Below are 21,363 nucleotides of genomic sequence, written 5' to 3'. Positions count from 1 at the left end.
TTAAATAAGAAATGACAGTTGAAAACATTTATCAATAATAAGTCAAGATAGCATAATAATAATAATAATAATAATAATAATAATAATAATAATAATTTATTTATACCCCGCCCTTCCCGGTTCAGAAAACCAGGCTCAGGGCGGCTAACAACAAATTTAAAACACTTAATTGTTGCAACAAAAAACAACATAAAATACAGTATAAAACGTGAATAACAATAAATTCAGAAATCAAAAATCAATTTTTTTTGTGTGTGTGTGTGGGGAAATCCATCCAATAAACATTAGATGATCACTAGGGCTAGCTGGCTAAATTTGTCCTATTTGCATAGCTGTCAACGTTTCCCTTTTTTAAAGGGAAATTCCCTTATTCCGAATAGGATTCCTCGCAAGAAAAGGGAAAAGTTGACAGCTATGCCTGTTTTGACAGCGAGGAGACCAGGGGAGAATTAGCTGTGGGATCCCAGAGCGGGTAATCTTCATGAAAAGGGGAGGGGGGAGGAAGGAAGGGGAACAAAAGATCAGGCTAAGTTCAAATGGAAAGCCAGGCGGAATAGCTCTGTAAAGGTAAAGGTAAAGGTACCCCTGCCCGTACGGGCCAGTCTTGACAGACTCTGGGGTTGTGCGCCCATCTCACTTAAGAGGCCAAGGGCCAGCGCTGTCCGGAGACACTTCCGGGTCACATGGCCAGCGTGACATCGCTGCTCTGGCGAGCCAGAGCCGCACACGGAAACGCCGTTTACCTTCCCGCTAGAAAGCGGTCCCTATTTATCTACTTGCACCCGGAGGTGCTTTCGAACTGCTAGGTTGGCAGGCGCTGGGACCGAGCAGCAGGAGCGCACCCCGCAGCAGGGATTCGAACCACCGACCTTTCGATCGGCAAGTCCTAGGCGCTGAGGCTTTAACCCACAGCGCCACCTGCGTCCCTAGCTCTGTAGGAATGGCTAAACAAATATATTTTAAGCGTATTCAGTGAAGGCAGCTGCCTGGTGTCAATAGGTTTCACAATGAAAGCTGATCTGGAGATCTCCTGGAAATCTCCTGGAGATTTCCTGCAATTAACGAAGGCAAAGGGGAAAACAGCGCTTGTTTCAGGCAACTGTCATCTGACCTCCCCGCAAACAAACCAAGACAAACACTCTGCAGGTAGCTGACAAAGCTTACCCCACCCAGGAAACAAAACAGAATGAGTGCTCAGCAGCAGGTGACTGGAAGTAACCTATGGCCAGCGCCCTTGGCTTCTTTGCAGAGAATGAGCACACAAAGACCTCTTGTGATCAGCGCCTCTGGCCCACCAATCAGTGCATGGGTAGGCAAACCAAGGCCCGGGGGCCGGATCCGGCCCAATTGCCTTCTAAATCCAGCCCGTGGACGGTCCAGGAATCAGTGTGTTTTTACATGAGTAGAATGTGTGGTTTTATTTTAAGTGCTTCTCTGGGTTATTTGTGGGGCATTGGAATTTGTTCATATATATTTTTTTCAAAATATAGTCCGGCCCCCCACAAGGTCTGAAGGACAGTCGACCAGCCCCCTGCTGAAAAAGTTTGCTGACTCCTGAATCAGTGTGCAAACTGGGCACTGTTGTTTAACTGCTGCCCCTGTTCCCTCTCTCCAGATCTCTCGGATCTGCCCAGCCCTCGGATCTGCCCAGCCCTCGCTTGCACTCCACCCCTGGACCAATATCCTCCGGTTAACCCCTTCCTAGCACTCCCTCCTGAAACAGGGGAAGGCGTGCGCAGTGGCGTAGCGTGGGTTGTCAGCACCCGGGGCAAGGCAAGTAATTTGCACCCCCTAACCCGTGGATTTGTGCCCCCTAACCCTAACCCCCAGATGTTGCGCCCAGTGCAGCCGACCCCCCCTGCACCCCCCACGCTACGCCACTGGGCGTGCGTGCCAAGGGCTCTTGTTCACGGAATCAGAGAATTGTAGAGCTGGGAGGGTCCCCAGGGTCATCTAGTCCAACCCCCTGCAACGCAGGAATCTTTTGCCTGATGTGGGGCTCAAATCCACGACCCTTACTGCCTTTGCATCCCAAGGAGCTCAAGGTGGCATGCATGCTTCTCTCCCTCTGTCTTATTCCCTGCAACGGCCCCGCGAGGTCAGTTCAGCTCGGCTGAAAGACTGTGGCTGGCCTCAAAGTCACGATATAATCTTTATTGTCATTGTCCCATACAGAACAACGAAATTGAAAATCTACATCAGAATACTTTCAGAATACTTAGAACTAACCAAACTGACAGACATAGTAAGACAAAAACCAAAAAAGTGAAGTAAAAAAAGAAGGGGAGTGCCTAAATGAATGCCTTAAAAGTCAAGGTTCGAGGACAGAAATCTGGCTCTGGAATAACCTTGTGAAGTGAAAGGAGAAGAAAGAGGGATTTATATCTACATGTTAGGATAGAGATGATAAGGAAATCAGGAAGACGGGAAGACACAATGAGAGATAAAGGAGGTGCTGTGGGATTGGTGGAAGTCAATGTCTTCTTCTTTTAGTGTTTATAGTATTAACTTGTAAGATATGGATTTGTGTGTGGGGGGGTTAATTGTTGTTGCTTTCTTTAGTTTTCAAATGTTGGTTTTTGTATGATGTGTATTGCTATTTTTCAATATTTTTCGTGTTGTTGTGTGGAAAATACTAATAAAATTTATTTAAAAAATTAAAAAAGAAAAAAAAGAAAATCTACATAAGACATTCAGAAACCAACCAGCCTGCTATCCCAGCCTGGTTAGCCCCCTAAAAACTCTGATACCCCATAATTAAACACAATATACTCCCATAGGGACTACCTTAAAGGTAAAGGTACCCCTGCCCGTACGGGCCAGTCGTGTCCGACTCTAGGGTCGTGCGCCCATCTCACTTAAGAGGCCGGGGGCCTGCGCTGTCCGGAGACACTTCCGGGTCACGTGGCCAGCATGACAAAGCTGCTCTGGCGAGCCGGCACCAGCGCAGCACATGGAAACGCCGTTTACCTTCCCGCTATAAAGCGGTACCTATTTATCTACTTGCACTTAGGGGTGCTTTCGAACTGCTAGGTGGGCAGGAGCTGGGACCGAAAGATGGGAGCTCACCCTGCTGCGGGGATTCGAACCGCCAACCATGCGATCGGCAAGTCCTAGGCACTGAGGTTTTACCCACAGTGCCACCCGCGTCCCTAGGAACTACCTTCCATTGCGCTTAAAACTAAAATCACATTTGGATAGAAACTGTTTCTCAGGCGGCTAGTCCTAGTCTTTATAACCCTGTACTTTCTTCCAGAAAGCAGAAGCTGAAAGAGATCATTTCCGGGGTGCGTACTATCCTGCGCTATCTCTGCAGCTTTCTTATGGCACCTGGAAGCATAGATTTGATCCAAGGTGGGAAGAGTGCACCCAGTTATTTTCTCCGCAGTCTTTACAACCTTGGACAGCATTGTTTTTTCCCTGACTGTGCAGCTCCCAAACCACACACACAGACCATAAGTTAATACACTCTCAACAGTACAATGGTAAAATGCCATCAGCAGGTCCTTTGAAAGATTGTTTTTCCAGAGGATTCTCAGAAAATATAACCTCTGCTGTGCTCTCTTCATCAGGTCTTTGCTGTTTTCTCCCCAGGTTAGATCATCTCTCTACTCCATTCCCAGAAATCGAGACTTGGTTTGAGTGGGGTTTTGAACCCTGGTATGCCGGGTCCATCAACTCTTAAGTCACTGCACTAGGCTGGCTGGCTTAAGTGCTTGAAGTCCCCCACTCATTTGCAACCATAATTTACCTTGTTGTTCAGGTACTGGGCAGTTTTAGACAGGGAGAAATGCTTTAGACTTGCCGGGTCAGACCAAAATCCAGCAAATTGTCTCTGAAAACCTGAAGGTGAAGGTGATGGGACCCCCTGAAACCTTCCAAGCAACAAGAGAAAGGAGCTGGCCCTGCTTTTTGGTGAGTTTGTGGTATCTATGTCTCTCTTTAAAAAATAGAGAAAGGGAGGTAGGAATAGACGTTATTGAGGTTAGGGAAAAGTGAGGCCAGCCTGCCCATGAGGCAAGGTGAGGCGGTCACCTCAGGTGGCAGATTGGGCCTCCTCCACACGCCCACCTGACTCCACCATGCCTGGTAATATCCCAGATGGCTTTCTTTGCTGCAGCCCCTACATTGTGGAATCCCCTCCCCTGAGAGTGATGCATATTTATTTATTCCATTTATATTCCACTCCTCCGCCCAAGCAGCTCAAGGTAGCATGCATGGCTCTCCACACCCTCAACTGAGTCTCCACAGCAGACCTGCGAGGTAGACCACCTGGGGGGTCGCCCTGTGAACTTTGTGGTGGACTGCGGGTTTGAACCCTGGCCTCTCGGGTCACTGCCCTTGGAAGCAGAAATGTGAATTCACCCTAAGAAATTGCTCAGCAGCTGACCCCACTGTTAACGATTTAATTTCCTGAGCCAGGAATGTTTACTTATGTTAAATCACCATGTACTTTTAACATGGGCTTTTTCTCCTCTGGCAGTAGCTCTCATGTGATTGGCTGACTGTGAGTCACATGAGAGAGGCATTCCATTCTGTTGTGATTGTTATTCCAGTAACTGTCGCTTTTTTAAAAACTGCTTTCTCTCTGTGTATGTGAGAGGGGCTGGATGCTGAGAGAGGCAATGTTGTGTCACTGATCTGTCTGATGTGAAACAGAGGAAGATCCCAAAACATTAATAGGGAGAAACCTGTGCAGGAGCTCTCTGTAAAACTCTGATGCAAGTCTCAACAGTTATGTTCTTAAGTCTCAGTCTACAATTCAAGTGGGAACATACCCATGTTTGAATAAGCATGAGATTGTAAATATATTCTTCTCATATGTTCATGAAAGCAAAGTTCTTCTGAATATTCTGGACATTGTGTAGTCTTTACAAAGAAGCTACCAATCACCTAGAAGTTATTTAGCCTCTTAGATGTAAGCTACTCTGTTTCTTTGGATATCATCAAAATTTGTGGAATCCCCTCCCCTGACAGTGATGCATATTTATTTGTTTTATATCCCATCTCTATTTATCTCCCTGTGATTATGGGGTTCCTTGGAGGAAAGGGTGTGTGCAGTATATGTGGCTGCTGTTTTTCTGAGTCTGAAATTAAACACGAGCAATAGGAAGCAAAACCTTTAATAAAATTAAACATTTCAACCGCATGAAATACACCCCAGTGTCTGCTGATATATATAAAAGCAGAAATGCTCCTTAGAAATCTATAGATGGAACTGCCTAATCCTTAACTTCCAATTATACTAGGGGGCATATTTGTATGAATGGAAATGTCTCACCACCCCCTAGAATTTGCTCTGTCCTCTCACTAGAACTTTAATATAGCAGGCTCTTCATTTCCAGAGCGGACACTGATGTAGAAAACCAGCTCAGTGACTCTGAAGAGAATGGAAGACTGGCTTTTTAGTTGTTGCATTTCAGGATAACTGCCTCCAGAGAGTAATGTTCTTTCCAAGGAGAAGCCAGATTTGCAGATGAGCAATTGGCTGGTACTTGTGTCAGTCATGATACACCTTCCCATTTTTGGGCCGGTGACATGCACGGTAACGATTGGGTGACTCTTGTGTCAGTTAGGACACCAACCTGCCGGCCCTCCCTACTCTCCAGTCATGCTCACTACACGAGTCAGTGCAGGAGCTAAGCAAGCAAGCAAAATAATAATAATAAACCTGTTTTGATGTACGTCTTCTGTCTGTGCTGTGCTCCCTTAGTCAGAGAGGGTCAGGTGGGCTTTACGGGGCACCCAAAACAAGGGCAGGAGGGTCTCTCCTGAGAAGGGGGCTTCTGAGAATGTGTAGAGGAGGGCTGCCCTATCTGCATCGTAAAAGGACACCCGTCTCCCTTCACAGTTCAGGGCCACGCGGATCCTCTCGGGCTCCTTGCTCAGGGTCATAGCAACGTGGGAGGAGGCCTTGTATTCTCCTGCCCACTTCCCCAGACCCCAGACCCCTTCCTCAGGACCAAACGTGATCTGACCCTTCCTCTTCACAGACTTCCTGGCCACCCCCACAGCCCAGCCCCCCTCACTCCCCACAACGACCTCCCAGAAATGTCTTCCGCCTGCGAACCCCTCGCCTCCCAGCACATAGGGATGCTTGTCGAATCTCTCGCAATTGCTGGGCAGATCTTGTTCCTCGTCGCCAAATCTCACTCTCTTACGATCCTCTGACAGGATGAGGTGGGGATGGGCTGTGTCCGGATCCAGAGTTACGTTTTCTGTGGAAGCAGATGAGGAAAGGGAAGAGAGGCTTATGTGTCGACACGTGACAGGAACAGCATTTCCTCCCAAATTAACAGGGCTTCTAAGCACTGCATTTGGAAACGAGATGCTTAAAAAATAACAATTCACATTTACGCAAGGCTTTTTAGTTCTTCAAAGCACTTCACATGTGTTATCTACAGTGGTACCTCTGGTTAAGAACTTAATTTGTACTGGAGGTCCGTTCTTAACCTGAAACTGTTCTTAACCTGAGGTACCACTTTAGCTAATGGGGCTTTCCGCTGCCGCCACACGATTTCTGTTCTCATCCTGAAGCAAAGTTCTTAACCCAAGGTACTATTTCTGGGTTAGTGGAGTTTGTAACCTGAAGCGTCTGTAACCTGAGGTACCACTGTAGTTATAAACCTTACAAAGAGCCTTACGGCAAATCCGTATTATTATCATCCCCTTACAAAGAGCCTTAAGGCAAATCCGTATTATTATCATCCCCATTTTTCAGATAGGAGGACTGAGGGTGACATAGAACAGCTTGTCTAAGGCCAATCGGTGAGTAGGTGGCAAAGGGGAGATTCAAAGCAGGGAGTCCCTGATTCGTAGCTCAATCTTTTCAGCCAACGTTCCAGCAAAGACCTCGCTTGACACCTCAGGAAAAACTGGCAACGAAAGATATCCTCCTTGTGAGCATGACCCAGGTTTCAATTATTCATGTAAAATACTTTCAAGCCTGCCGTTTGAGGCACAAAAAAATACAACAGAGCTATTTCTGTGTTTTCCCACTTATGAAAATGGGGGGTGTGTGTGGATTACTTAGCCTCTCTCGACACTCCCCCCAAGTGAAGTGGCCAGTTTGAGTCTCCGAAAGCTCCTGTTTGGGTGACTAGCTCCCAGGTTATGTGGCTGGGCTTGGGCATTTTATTGCCAAAATCCAGTTCTGGAGGGAGCGAGCCTTGATGCTTCCTTTTCTGCACCTTTTCCAGCTGTTGGAATATCCCTTTTGTTGGTGCCCAGCACTAGGCCAGGCTGAACCTCTGCCTCTACATCCAGCAATTTCTCCCCCATGTTGACTTCAATGTCTAAAATCCTTGGTAGAGGACAAGGATCCTGAGATCACGTTAAGGGTAGCCAAATTCTGTGCGATTTCCATAAAACGTAGGGAACAAGCTGTGCTATCATAATGATTAAGGTTTTAATTTTAGGTTATACAGTGGTACCTCGGGTTAAGTACTTAATTCGTTCCGGAGGTCCGTTCTTAACCTGAAACTGTTCTTAACCTGAAGCACCACTTTAGCTACTGGGGCCTCCTGCACGATTTCTGTTCTCATCCTGAGGTAAAGTTCTTAACCTGAGGTACTATTTCTGGGTTAACGGAGTCTGTAACCTGAAGCATATGTAACCTGAAGCGTATGTAACCCGAGGTACCACTGTATGCTAGTGACTTAGTTTTAATTTATATATATTTTAATGGTTGCTATATCTGTATTGTCCCTGTTATAAGGTAAAGGGAACCCTGACCATTAGGTCCAGTCGTGGCTGACTCTGGGGTTGTGGCGCTCATCTTGCTTTATTGGCCGAGGGAGCCGGCGTACAGCTTCCGGGTCACGTGGCCAGGATGGCTAAGGCGCTTCTGGCAAACCAGAGCAGCGCATTGAAACGCCGTTTTACCTTCCCGCCAGAGTGGTACCTATTTATCTACTTGCACTGGCGTGCTTTCGAACTGCTAGCTTGGCAGGAGCAGGGACCGAGCAATGGGAGCTCACCCCGTCGCGGGGATTCGAACCACCGACCTTCTGATTGGCAAGTCCTAGGCTCTGTGGTTTAACCCACAGCGCCACCCGCGTCCCTGTTATACCTAATTGTAAATTCAAATGTATCCCTATCATGTTTTATGACTTCCTTGATATTGTGTGTGGGCTGGAACTGGTCTGTGACCGAAATAATAAAATTCATTCATCCCCCATGTTGGGGGTGTGGGCAGGGGCGGGATAATGCCACCAGAAGTGTTGCTGGAGAGACTGCTTTCATAGTCCTGGCAAAGCGGCTGCATTCATGGTTTTTCTTAGAGACGAGGCTAAATGATTATGGAAGACCTGGAAGACCATGAGAGAGGGAATGTTTCCCCTGCGCATGATAATGTCATGCCAATGTCTGGGCATGAAGAAAACCTGGAGCGTGAGTGAGAGACAGAAAGACCTGAATTTGGGCTGTGTAAATTTACAGCTTTTTGAGATCCTTGCTGCCTCTTCCTGGAGAGGTCTGATACAGACTTGGCTGCTGGAGAATTTAAGCAGTGAACCTATGCTCAACCCGTGTATATTTGTAAATGAATTTAAAGGCCTCCATTGAGTTAAGAAGGAAACCCATTGGACTGAACTGTGCAAAAACGCTTGTGAAGGATAGATCCTTGGAACTTCTCTTTCCCACAGTGATGTGGGGCGATTGTGCCACACCCCAGTTAAAATGTATAGGTTCTTCTGAACAGTGAGAAGCCTGCAAAGGCAGACAGGGAGCACATTTTGGGAATAGAGCCCCACTCTGTCCAGTGGCTTCGTCTTTTGAGAGGCGGATCTCATCTCCTCTGGAAATATGGGCAACCATCAGACCCCAAAATAACATACCTTGCTGCAGCTGAAATCCAGATCCCAGAGTGTCTGTGGAAGAAAAAAAAAACACTGTCATCCTCACAACGAATCTGGGAACAACGGCACCATATTGCAGCATGCTATAAGCGAGGGCAAGGATGATGTGTTGGTGCCAAGGTTCAGCCCTAGGTAAAGGTAAAGGGACCCCTGACCATTAGGTCCAGACGTGTCCGACTCTTCGTGACCCCATGGACCAGAGCAAACAAGGCACTCCTGTCTTCCACTGCCTCCCGCGGTTTGGTCAAACTCATTTTAGTGGCTTCGAGAACACTGTCCACCCATCTCGTCCTCTGTCGTCCCCTTCTCCTTGTGCCCTCCATCTTTCCCAACATCAGGGTCTTTTCCAGGGAGTTTTCTCTTCTCATGAGGTGGCCAAAGTATTGGAGCCTCAGCTTCAGGATCTGTCCTTCCAGTGAGCACTCAGGGCTGATTTCCTTCAGAATGGATCGGTTTGATCTTCTTGCAGTCCATGGGACTCTCAAGAGTCTCCTCCAGCACCATAATTCAAAAGCACTAATTCTTCCGCGATCAGCCTTCTTTATGGTCCAGCTCTCACTTCCATACATCACTACTGGGAAAACCATAGCTTTAACTATGCGGACCTTTACATCACATTTTCTCAGAGAGCAGGCCCTTCTCCCAGAAAGCCCCCCCCCCCCCCGTCTCCAGCATCCATGAGGAGCCTTCAGATTCAGGCAACCCAGGCCTAGAGGCCTCAACACCAGTTGCTCTTTTACAACCCCCAAGGTCATAATAAAAGGGGGCAGCAAACCCAAAAGCAGCGACAGGGTTCCACTGCCCAGCTACCAACAGACTCACAGAAGTGTAGATTTGAAAGGGATCTCAAGAAATCATCTAGTCCAACCCCCTAAAATGCAGGAATCCTGCCTACAGCCATCCCTGGGTGGGCTCGAACCACCAACCTTCTGGTTAACAGCCGGACACACTGACTCATCGCACCACCTGAGATTTGTGCTTGGGAAATGTGAGACTGACTTGGGAAATGTGCGAGATTATGTCTCAGCACCTGTGCAGATCCAAAGCCTGGATGAGGCCTTGGGAAAGGACAGAGCCTCCAGCTCATAAGCAAAGGGGCTAATAATAATAATAAATAATAATAAATAATTTTTATTTATACCCCACCCTTCCCGGTTCAAAAACTGGGCTCAGGGCGGCTAACAACAAATTTAAAACACTTAATTGTAAAAGCAGCATAAAATACAATATAAAAACATGACTAACAATAAAATTCAAAATTCAGAGATCAATTTAGGGGAAATAAGCAATCAGATAATCCCCAGGGCTATCTGGCTGAATTGGTCCTACTTGGGCCAGCGAGGAGGCCAGGGGAGAATTAGCTGTGGGATCTCAGAGCGGGTGATCTTCATAAAAGGGGAGGGGGAGGGAAGAGAAGGGAAATCAAAGATCCGGCTGAATTCAGGCTAAGTGATTTGAGAAGTCCGCTTTTCAGTTGGGAAATAAAGTCAGACCCCCATGCAGAGGGGGTTTGCTGCCGTTGGGAGGATGGGCTGTTCTTTAGCAGTGCCCACTGCTTGTGGCGGGACGCGGGTGGCACTGTGGGCTTACCGATCAGAAGGTTGGCGGTTCGAATCCCTGTGACGGGGTGAGCTCCCGTAGCTCGGTCCCTGCTCCTGCCAACTTAGCAGTTCGAAAGCACATCAAAGTGCAAGTAGATAAATAGGTACCGCTCCAGCGGGAAGGTAAACGGCGTTTCCGTGTGCTGCTCTGGTTCGCCAGAAGCGGCTTGGTTATGCTGGCCACATGACCCGGAAGCTGTACTGCTCCCTCGGCCAGTAAAGCGAGATGACTGCCGCAACCCCAGAGTCGGTCACGACTGGACCTAACGGTCAGGGGTCCCTTTACCTTTACTGCTTGTGGCAGGGAATTGCCATGGCTTTGTAGAAGAGCTTTACACGAGAATGGTCTCAGGTTCAACGCCTGGAATCTCCAGATTGGGATGGGAGAAACTCTTGCCTGGAATCCTGGAGTGGCTGCCAGCCAGTGTAGACAATACTGGGTGCGATCGAGCAATGGCCTGACTCAACCTGAGGCAGGTTCCTTTGCCGATTCACTCCCTGCACCTATCCTTAATCAACGGCAGATGCTGAAGCACTAATAGGTATAAATGAGCAGATCCCGTTTTGTAGGAGGGAGCATTGACCAGAGCCTTTTTTCATAATTGGAAGATAATTGCCTTTTCCTTAAACACTCAGCTCTCCCATTCTCCTCACACTGCTTATATGACAAGCAACCTGGAGCCTTTTATGAACATTTTTTCTTACCCCCCCAATTTATTTACATATACATTTACACAATACACATACATAACACACTACCTTATTTTCATAACATAAAACATACCTACATTACTCTATATAATACCTACCTATACTGTACCTATCAACACACCTACCCCACACAGACACCCACCAAGTGACTTGACCTCCAGCCGTTCTTGTTACGCTACTTTATTTTTCCAACTAACTTAAACACGTTTCATTATTTCTTTAATCTCTTCTTCTATCTTGACTTTGCTCTCCTTTCACTCTAATCATTTTCTGGGTTCACTCAATATCTGTCAGAAATTCTACTTTTCCCACATAAATTTTGATGCATTCCTTAAAGATAGCCCGCTCCTTATTCACTTTTTGTACCATATCTCCTCTTATCCTCCCTGTTAGTTCGGCAATATGGAACTATTCCATCATTTTAGATAACCAGTCTGTTTTGAACATTTTTTCTTAAATGCCCACTATAAACCATGCAAACCATTCTTGGTACCTCTGAACTGCTTCATGACACCCTCCAGGAAGGGATTTATATCGCAGAAGTCCCAGATCCTCCACTTCAGGGCAGGAGGAAAAGCAATAGGGGGATCCTCAAACTTCTCCTGATACCTAGGGGAGAAGAACAAGGTCAACTCATCATCCCTGTAACGCAAAGAGCTTTCTGAAAAGCCAGGTGCCTCATCTTGATGTCAGCTCATCTGCACATCATAGTGAGCTGAGATCAGGGTTTTTAGCACATGATGAAAAGCAGCGGGCAGGCGGCTTGCAGATCTACAGTGGAACCTTGGTTCCCAAACGTAATCCGTTCTGGAAGTCTGTTTGACTCCTGAAACGGTTCAGGAACCAAGGCATGGCTTCTGATTGGCTGCAGGAGCTTCCTACACCCAATCAAAAGCCGCACCAGACGTTTGGCTTCCAAAAAACGTTCGAAAACTGGAACAGGCACTTTCGGTTTTTGACTGTTTGGGAGCTGAGGTTTCGCTGTACAGTGGTACCTCGGGTTAAGTACTTAATTCGTTCCGGAGGTCCGTTCTTAACCTGAAACTGTTCTTAACCTGAAGCACCACTTTAGCTAATGGGGCCTCCTGCTGCCGGACAGAACGATTTCTGTTCTCATCCTGAAGCAAAGTTCTTAACCTGAAGCACTATTTCTGGGTTAGCAGAGTCTGTAACCTGAAGTGTATGTAACCTGAAGTGTATATAACCCAAGGTACCACTGTACTGCACAAATTATGATGCAGCCCCAAAGGCAAGGACTTATTATATATAGAAGCAAAAGGATTATGCTACAATGTAAAAATAGATGTTATTTCATTTTCTGGAAGTGAATGAAACATAGGGTCTTTAGACACTGAGGACTAGAATCTTTTAACGTGAACCATTTTAAAAGAGAGAACAGGGGGAAAATAACAGTTTTTCCACAATCCAATGAGTTTTCCGACCAACCTGAAGTGCTTTTTGATTGCTTACCTCCACAAGAAGCTTCCAATGTCCTGGAAGGAAAGAAGAGATTGAATTCAGTGGAGGCAATTCAGAGCGACAGAAGGGGGGAGAGAAAGACAGGGTGGGAAAAGAGAGAGGATTATTCTCTCAATACTTTTACACTGATTATGAGCTGGCCCATTAACCTCTAAACATCAACCTTCAAGATGAGAAGGATGCCAAGTGATGGAAAGCCCATCCCATTTGTGAACTGGCAAGCAAGGGCTCTCGGACTCAGCATCCCACAACCAGCTAGTTAGGAAGCTCAGAAGCAAGACCAGGCCTGACCTGCAGGAGTTCACTCGCTGGTTCCTGAAGTTTCTCCTCCACCTCCTGGATGAGGCTTTCAAGAGAGGAGAGTTCCCCAGAGAGTCTGGCCAGGTGCTCCTCCCTTTTCTTGGCGATCTCCTTCTCCACCTCTGCCATCTGTAATAGAAGACGCTTTTCTTGTTCTTCCAAAAACCGGTGCAGACGTCTGAACTCAGCCACTGTCTTTTCCATCTCTGCTTCCATTTGATTCTGCAAGAAGTAGGCAGAAAAATAAGGACAGCTTGCCAACAGCAGGACTGAATATAGGCTGACTTTGCAGCCTCAGGTCAGTTATAATAATAATAATCATAATAATTTATTATTTATACCCCGCCCATCTGGCTGGGCCTCCCCAGCCACTCTGGGCGGCTTCCATAAAAACCAAAAATACAGTAAAATCACACGTTAAAAACTTCCCTGAACAGCGCTGCCTTAAGATGTCTTCTGAATGTCAGGTAGTTGTTTATTGCTTTGACATCTGCTGGAAGGGCGTTCCACAGGGTGGGCGCCACTACCGAGAAGACCCTCTGCCTGGTTCCCTGTAGCTTTGCTTCTCGCAATGAGGGAACCGCCAGAAGGCCCTCGGCGCTGAACCTCAGCGTCCGGGCAGAATGATGGGGGTGGAGACGCTCCTTCAGGTATACTGGACCGAGGCCGTTTAGGGCTTTAAAGGTCAGCACCAACACTTTGAATTGTGCTCGGAAACGTACTGGGAGCCAATGTAGGTCTTTCAAGACCGGTGTTATATGGTCTCGGCGGCCGCTCCCAGTCACCAGTCTAGCTGCCGCATTCTGGATTAGTTGTAGTTTCCGAGTCACCTTCAAAGGTTGCCCCACGTAGAGTGCATTGCAGTAGTCCAAGCGGGAGATAACCAGAGCATGCACCACTCTGGCGAGACAGTCCGCAGGCAGATAGGGTCTCAGCCTACGTACCAGATGGAGCTGGTAAACAGCTGCCCTGGACACAGATTTGACCTGTGCCTCCATGGACAGCTGTGAGTCCAAAATGACTCCCAGGCTGCGCACCTGGTCCTTCAGGGGCACAGTTACCCCATTCAGGACCAGGGAATCCTCCACACCTGCCCGCCTCCTGTCCCCCGGAAACAGTACTTCTGTCTTGTCAGGATTCAACCTCAATCTGTTAGCCGCCATCCATCCTCCAACCGCCTCCAAACACTCACACAGGACCTTCACTGCCCTCACTGGTTCTGATTTAAAAGAGAGGTAGAGCTGGGTATCATCTGCATACTGATACAGCATACAGTTAAGAGAATTCCCTTAAAAGGGCTCTTTTGACAGTTCGGAGACATCACACCAATGTTCACAAAACCTTGCATATACCCACCCACCACTTTCGAATGCTCTTTTGTGAACTTTTTTTTTGTGGGAGTTCTGGACACTGGTACCTCGGGTTAAGTACTTAATTCGTTCCGGAGGTCCGTACTTAACCTGAAACTGTTCTTAACCTGAAGCACCACTTTAGCTAATGGGGCCTCCTGCTGCTGCGCCGCTGGAGCACGATTTCTGTTCTCATCCTGAAGCAAAGTTCTTAACCTGAAGCACTACTTCTGGGTTAGCAGAGTCTGTAACCTGAAGCGTATGTAACCTGAAGCGTATGCAACCCGAGGTACCACTGTAGTAGAAAAACATATATTTCTGCATTTCATTTTTCCAGATATTGATTCTTGGTTACAGGTCTGTTATAGAACTGGTGGTGGTTTGGGTGAGATCTCATAATTTGTTGGAAGCCATCCAGAGTGGCTGGGGCAACCCAGATTATCGGGTGTGTGTGTGTGTGTGTGTGTGCTGTCCTCTTCCAAGTCTACGTTTTTATAACATAAGATGGGGGTCTCTAGTAGAAGGAACTCTTGAAGTGATTAGTCTTGCGTCTGTTTAGTTAATAGCCCCAGCCCAGCCTGTTAAACATTCTTTTTACATGTTTAAGGAGTTGGTGAAGTACAGGTACCATGCTACCATGAAAACAACTAGCTAGCGCAGGCGAAGTCAGAAGATGTCTGCCTTGTTTTCTGTGCTGAAACTAAAGCTACGAATCTGGGGTCCCCTTTGAAACTTAAGAGGGGAGCAAGATCCATTGGTGCCGTGACCATGAGCCCTTCTATCTTATGCTCAGCCTAAAGGTAAAGGGACCCCTGACCATTAGGTCCAGTCAATGCCGACTCTGGGGTTGCGCCGCTCATCTCGCTTTATTGGCTGAGGGAGCCGGCGTACAGCTTCCGGGTCATGGGGCCAGCATAACTAAGCCGCTTCTGGCGAAGCAGAGCAGCACACAGAAACGCCATTTACCTTCCCGCCAGAGCGGTACCTATTTATCTACTTGCGCTTTGACGTGCTTTCGAACTGCTAGGCTGGCAGGAGCAGGGACCGAGCAACGGGAGCTCACCCCGTCGCAGGATTCAAACCACCGACCTTCTGATCGGCAAGTCCTAGGCTCTGTGGTTTAACCCACAGCACCACCCACATCCCATTATGCTAAGCCTACAGATGTGTAAATAAAACCATGTACCACAAATACCAAGGGGGGGGAATCAAACTGAACCGGAGGGAAGTGCTTTCACCGCTCAGAGAGTGGGGTCCTTGTAACAATACTTTTGGGCTTCCCAGGGATGTTGACACTTACGAGCAGGTCTTGGCTTTCCTCTTCAGCGTCCATTTTAAATGCCATGATCTTCTCCCTCTCCTTCCTCAGACGGCCTAAGCACCTACAGATCTGGTTCTGAAGACAAAACAAAATTCCAGTCTGGTTCTATTTTCTTTTCCTGCTGAGTTTTAGGATGCATGCAAGAGGGAAGTTGAACAATATGGCTGTCCTGCATTCCAGGGTCTTTTGTGGAGATTCCCACTTATTTATCCCAGTGGACGGAATAAGACAACCAAATCCAATATGGGTTTAATATAACTCCCTCCAGCCCCTTGAGAGACTGCTTCAGACCAACTCAAGCTCCAGGTTTTGAAGAGCTGTTCGACATTAGAGCAGAGAATAATAATATAAAAATAATTTATTATTTATACCCCGCCCATCTGGCTGGGTTTCCCCAGCCACTCTGGGCGGCTTCCAACAAAACACTAAAATACAATAAATACTATAACCTGTGTGTGTTTGTGTTTTGGGGGGTGGATGAAAGCAGAGACATTTACAAATTGAATCATTATAAATTATAAACATTTCCCACAAATTTTGCTCTCTCGTGTCACCCTGCCCTGCCCTCCCCCATCAAGACCCATTGCCGTTTCCTACCATGTACTCCTGGGACGCCTCCTCCAGAGGAACCACCTCGTGGCTTTTGTGCTCCTTGGATCTTTCACACACCAGACAGATGGGGCTTTCGTCCTCCTTGCAGAACAGCTTCAGGGGCTCCTGGTGTTTCTCGCAGACTCTTTCCTTTCCCTCCGCCCGCTTTCTTCCACAGAAATCCCCACGGAGCATCTTGGCTTTTTCTGCAACATTTTTCAGCGACCGATTGGGGATGAGGTGCCTCGGCTGAACTGTTTCCCTGCACTCAGGGCAGGAAGCCTCTCCCTCGGATTTCCCCCAGCACTGGATCAGGCAGGCTCGGCAGAAGTTGTGCCCGCACTCCGGGATGATCACTGGATCCTTGAAATACTCCAGGCAGATGGAGCAAGTGGCTTCCTCGAAGAGATCTTGCACGGGACCCCCAGAAGCAGCCATGGCTGTTGCTTCGCCTGGAAGAAAGTTGCTTTCGCTTTCTTTCTTGCCTGCCAGCAACAGGGCGTGTTTCCTTTGCAGGAAGGAGGTGACGCAAGATCTCTCCTGAGTCTCTTACAATGTTCGTGGCTGGCTGTTCATTTAGGCAGGCATTTTCCGATGACAGCTGGAGACAAGTGAATTTTTTGTATTGTTATGAACTTCACAACATCCTCAAATCGCACTGAAAGTCAGTGAATGAATTTGAGACTCTTACGCTCCTCCCACCTTTATGGTCCTTGCGCTCTCTCTCTCTCTCTCTCTCTCTCTCTCTCTCTCTCTCTCTCTCACACACACACACACACACACACACGGAGGGAGTATACATTCAAAGCAGCATAATTAGCAGGCAACTAAAATATCATCTTAAAGATGTCAAAAGAAAACATTGCAAAGGTCGATTACAGAGTGTATTTAATGCAGCAAAGTTAACGCAAAAATTAAACATTTCAAAAGAAAGCATTACTAATGGAAGTCAAATATGAAATGCACATTTAAAGCAGCATGATTAGCAATAAAATAACATAAATAAAATAATAAAATAAAATATTACTCTAGAACATACCTGCTGCTGTTGCTGCCAAACCTGCCCACAGGGGTTCCTGGCGGGCAGTGGCTGTGGAAGCTCAGGCTAAACAACCTGAGACTGCATTAAGAGACATCCAAGATCCCTGCCCTTTCTTGTAGAGTTGGGAGGGATCCTGAGGGTCATCTAGTCCAACCCCCTGCAGTGCAGGAATGTCAACTAAAGCATCCAGGACTCCCGGGCCAGGTGGGAAAAGGTCTGCAAGAAGAAGAAGAAGAAGAGTTTGGATTTGATATCCCGCCTTTCACTCCCCTTCAGGAGTCTCAAAGCGGCCAACAATCTCCTTTCCCTTCCTCCCCCAGAACAAACACTCTGTGAGGTGAGTGGGGCTGAGAGACTTCAGAGAAGTGTGACTGGCCCAAGATCACCCAGCAGCTGCATGTGGAGGAGCGGAGACGCGAACCCGGTTCACCAGATTACGAGACTACCGTTCTTAACCACTACACCACAGCAGGTTTTCCAGGACTCACAGCCAAGGTGGTCTCTTGAGGAACAGGGTGCCTCTGAGCATGCGCTCAGCCTAGGAATTTGTGATCAGCACCAGAGCCAAGCTCAAGAGATGTGCACATTAATTCACGCCTGGTTTCCTTACTCCAGCAGCTTTTGCAGTGATGGCGAGCTCTTGAGTTGTTGCTGTGTTAAGACAGTTGACAGCTGGAAACCACAGGTGATATTCTGAAGTCACTGGAGATCTGTCAGTAGATCTACCTTCGACCCAGCCCTGCCATAAGCATCTTGTGGGAATGTTCAGGGTGGCAGGAGAGGATATATTGTTTATTACTGGTATTATCCTTCCTAACATGTGCTAGCAAGTTCCTTTACTTAGCAGAGTGCATTCCCCTTTACACAGCAGAAAACTAGTTGCAAACTTTGTGAGTTTCTTAAGACAATACGCAGTTCAATCTGGCTTGTCCAGATTGAAACGTGTTCTAATATTTTCCTGGTAACAGTGGCGTAGCGTGGGGGGTGCAGGGGGGGCCGGCCGCACCGGGCGCAACATCTGGGGGGTGGGTGCACTCGCGCTCGCACTCGCAGCTCTCTGCCCCTACCTGGCTCACGGGTTAGGGGGCGCAAATTACTTGCCTTGCCCCGGGTGCTGGCAACCCACGCTACGCCACTGCCTGGTAAGACCCCTTGAATCCCTCCTAAAAGAATAAAGACACCACAGACTTATTCATAAGCAATAAAAAGAAAGTTTACTCACGATCAGGCAGAGCACAGTGTGATCTCTGAAGGCAGGCTTTAGGCTTAAAGTTACAAACATATAGAAACAGGTCTACCCCATATGTGGGTTGACCTAGTGACTGCAGTTAGCAGTCTGGGAAGTTCGCAGGATGAAAAGAAGATGGAAAAGAGAGAGAGTGGCAGCATGCCTTGTCCTTTTACCAGGTCTGGAAAGGTCACACCCACCCACATGCAAGGAAGGATGCTTCAGACCAGGAGGAACAGGAAGTTTGGACTGGCTGGACTGAACATTCCCTTGCATGTCCACTCTAGCAAAACAAGGAATGTTGTACTTGACTGCTCTCAGTGGATTACATCCCACTCATCTTGATGAGCTCCTCTTATGTTCTTATGACACCAAATGCTTTCCACTTGCATTAAAACACTGCTCATAGTTTGTTGATTCAATGGTGATAGAATCATGGAGGTGGAAGGAACATCAGCAGTCATCTTATCAATGAGGGATCTTTATGGTATGGATGATGTATTCCCTGTCAGGAGCTCGTCCTACTCTCTAGTAGGACCCTGGCAGAGACACATGCCCGACTGGCATGTTCCCTCCCTCCTGGTCTTTCATTTGGGAGCTTCAAAAGCTTTCTTCTGCCTGGACATCACAGCGACCGATGGCAACAGACATCGGTACACTTAGGGATCCGCAGAGGCTTCACAGCTTGCGTGACAGACCTCAGCAACTCAGCATTTTGGCTAATCTACTTTATTTACATATAGGAGCACTGCAACATGGCTCCCTCTCTCTCTAGCATCGGGCAGCAAAGAGAAAAAGAACGAAGGACAATAGTCCCACTTCACGGAACACAGTAACACAAACATCCTGTCTCTGTCACTTCCCACTTTGTGGAGTCAAAACATACACCGTCATGTGTTAGACAAAAATCCCATGACTGCAATCACGGAGCAGGAATTCTAACATCCCCCCCCCCAGCAAAATAAAATAAAATAAGGAAAGTATTGCTTTTTTCTCCCTCTTCATAGAGTACAGCTAGTTTGGGAAAGGTGGTTAGCCAAAAGTTGAGGTAACACAAATCCCATTTAGGGACTCGAAGCCCCTCTCCTCACACTTCCTGTCGAGTGGGAAGGTCTGAGGGATTTGTGGCACATTCAAGTGAAGGCCTCTCTCCATGCCAGCCAACGCTGCCTCATCAGCATTCCTGATAGCAAGGGACTGTGGGTTTTTCTGCGAGGCCTGGGTAAGTCAGCACCTCTCCACTGAGCCTGTCTTACCTCACTGGGTTGCTGTGAGGATTACATGGGATCTCATACCTTGCCTATGTCACTGCAGTTCCTGGAGGCAGGATTATGTGGTATATGAGGCTGTTACACTTTTCTTTTTTAATATTTTTATTAAGATTTCTTAGTGTACAGAAATACGTACGTTGTCTCATTTTTCAGGTTGTGTTTTCTACCATTCTGTTTCATTTGTTGTGAGACAAGTTAGTGTTACACACAATGTTAGGTTAGAAGAAAGGAGGGGGAGAGGGGTGTCTTAAATAACTGAAGGGGTCCCACAAAATAAGTCCAAGTTCCTTTATCAGAATTGGACTTTCTGAAGAGAGCAGAAGCTGAGGTTCTTCTCTGTCGGGATGCGAAGAACAGAGACCAGACCAGAATAATTAAAGCAAAGCTGTTGTAAGCCTGATCTTTTATTAAAAGAATGACTGTTGGCAACAGGGTTCCCACTCACGTAACAGGTGATGGAGGAGAATTCAGAACAAAAGAAAACTCTTACATTTATACCTTTGATTTCCAATACAGAACAATGAGAAGTTAGAAAAAACAGAAGACGTCATACAAGGCACTGTCTAAGGAGGCTGTCAACTACAGTATTTTTCTCTCCATAAGATGCACTTTTTTCCTCCTTAAAAGTAAGGGGAAATGTTCTGTGCGTCTTATGGAGCGAAAAATACGGTAATTTATTTGCTCCCCAATGCATGCATTGGTGAAAGGGAACCCATGCCTTTGGCATGATTAGGCGGCCATTTTTACATAGTACGGATATGTGACAAATTCGGCAATATGCATGCAAATAAATGCAGTATACTGTTACAGCAGTAAGACAGCAGTAAGCTGAGCTTTTAGAGTCAACGATGCAACGAAAGAGAATGTAACGGAAGAGCAGAAGGGGAACATAGTCTACGTACATTTGATACAGTACATTGTGAACCAAATCATATCAGTGTAGCATATAAGGACACATACAATTGAGGGTTCAGTAAAATGGTGAGTAAGCATCAGTGTAGCAAACAACGGATACTGGCCTATTATTATTCTTATAACAGGGGGAATGGTGAGTAGGGTGTTTATGTTTCTATTCTTCTACTTAGTGTATATGTGGGGTTTTGCGTCAGTGTTCCTTGTGTAGGTTCTCTTACTATTTGCTTGTTGTGTTTCCTTGGTGGCGAGAGGCTGTTACGATTTTTTTTTTTAAATAGATATTTATTGAAATTTTCCAATTTAATACAAAAAGAAAAACAACAGACAAAAAAGCAAGAACACACATTTAAAACAAAACAAAACAAATATAATTCCCATTTCTTATTTCCATTACCTTATGTCCCGGACCTACTCTCACTTCTCCCTTTTGTATTCCAATTCAAATTCTTAATTCAGCAAATCCTTGTTACGACTTAGTATAGCTTATTTTGAATTATTATTCAACCTTTACATTACAGCTGGTAACCATTTAATTTCTATCCAACATCATTCTAACATTCATTAATTTTACAATATTTCTGTAAATAATCTTTAAATTTCCTCCAATCTTCTTCCGCCGACTCTTTTCCCTGGTCTCGGATTCTGCCGGTCATTTCTGCCAATCCCATGTAATCGATCATCTTCATCTGCCATTCCT

At 46.7% G+C, this 21,363-nt stretch overlaps 1 protein-coding gene across 1 annotated transcript in view; it reads right to left on the bottom strand.

The window, feature by feature from the left end:
* LOC309363221 (uncharacterized protein) overlaps positions 1-16,742 on the bottom strand; it is a 29,343-nt gene extending 12,601 nt beyond the window's left edge. The window contains exons 1-7 of the mRNA XM_081899327.1: positions 16,217-16,742; positions 15,599-15,694; positions 12,941-13,171; positions 12,641-12,663; positions 11,664-11,779; positions 8,838-8,870; positions 5,712-6,218 (exon numbers count right to left, since the gene is read on the bottom strand). Of these exons, the coding sequence (XP_081755453.1) occupies positions 5,712-6,218; positions 8,838-8,870; positions 11,664-11,779; positions 12,641-12,663; positions 12,941-13,171; positions 15,599-15,694; positions 16,217-16,648 (1,438 nt within the window). The 5' untranslated portion in view covers positions 16,649-16,742. The remainder of the gene's footprint in view (positions 1-5,711; positions 6,219-8,837; positions 8,871-11,663; positions 11,780-12,640; positions 12,664-12,940; positions 13,172-15,598; positions 15,695-16,216) is intronic.
* Positions 16,743-21,363: the final 4,621 nt, after the last annotated feature.

The sequence above is a fragment of the Podarcis melisellensis genome (genome assembly GCF_964234715.1).
Source record: "Podarcis melisellensis genome assembly, chromosome: 2".
NCBI lineage: Eukaryota > Metazoa > Chordata > Lepidosauria > Squamata > Lacertidae > Podarcis > Podarcis melisellensis.
The sequence above is the reverse complement of the archived record's forward strand: the minus strand, read 5'-3'. Positions and strand labels throughout refer to the sequence as shown.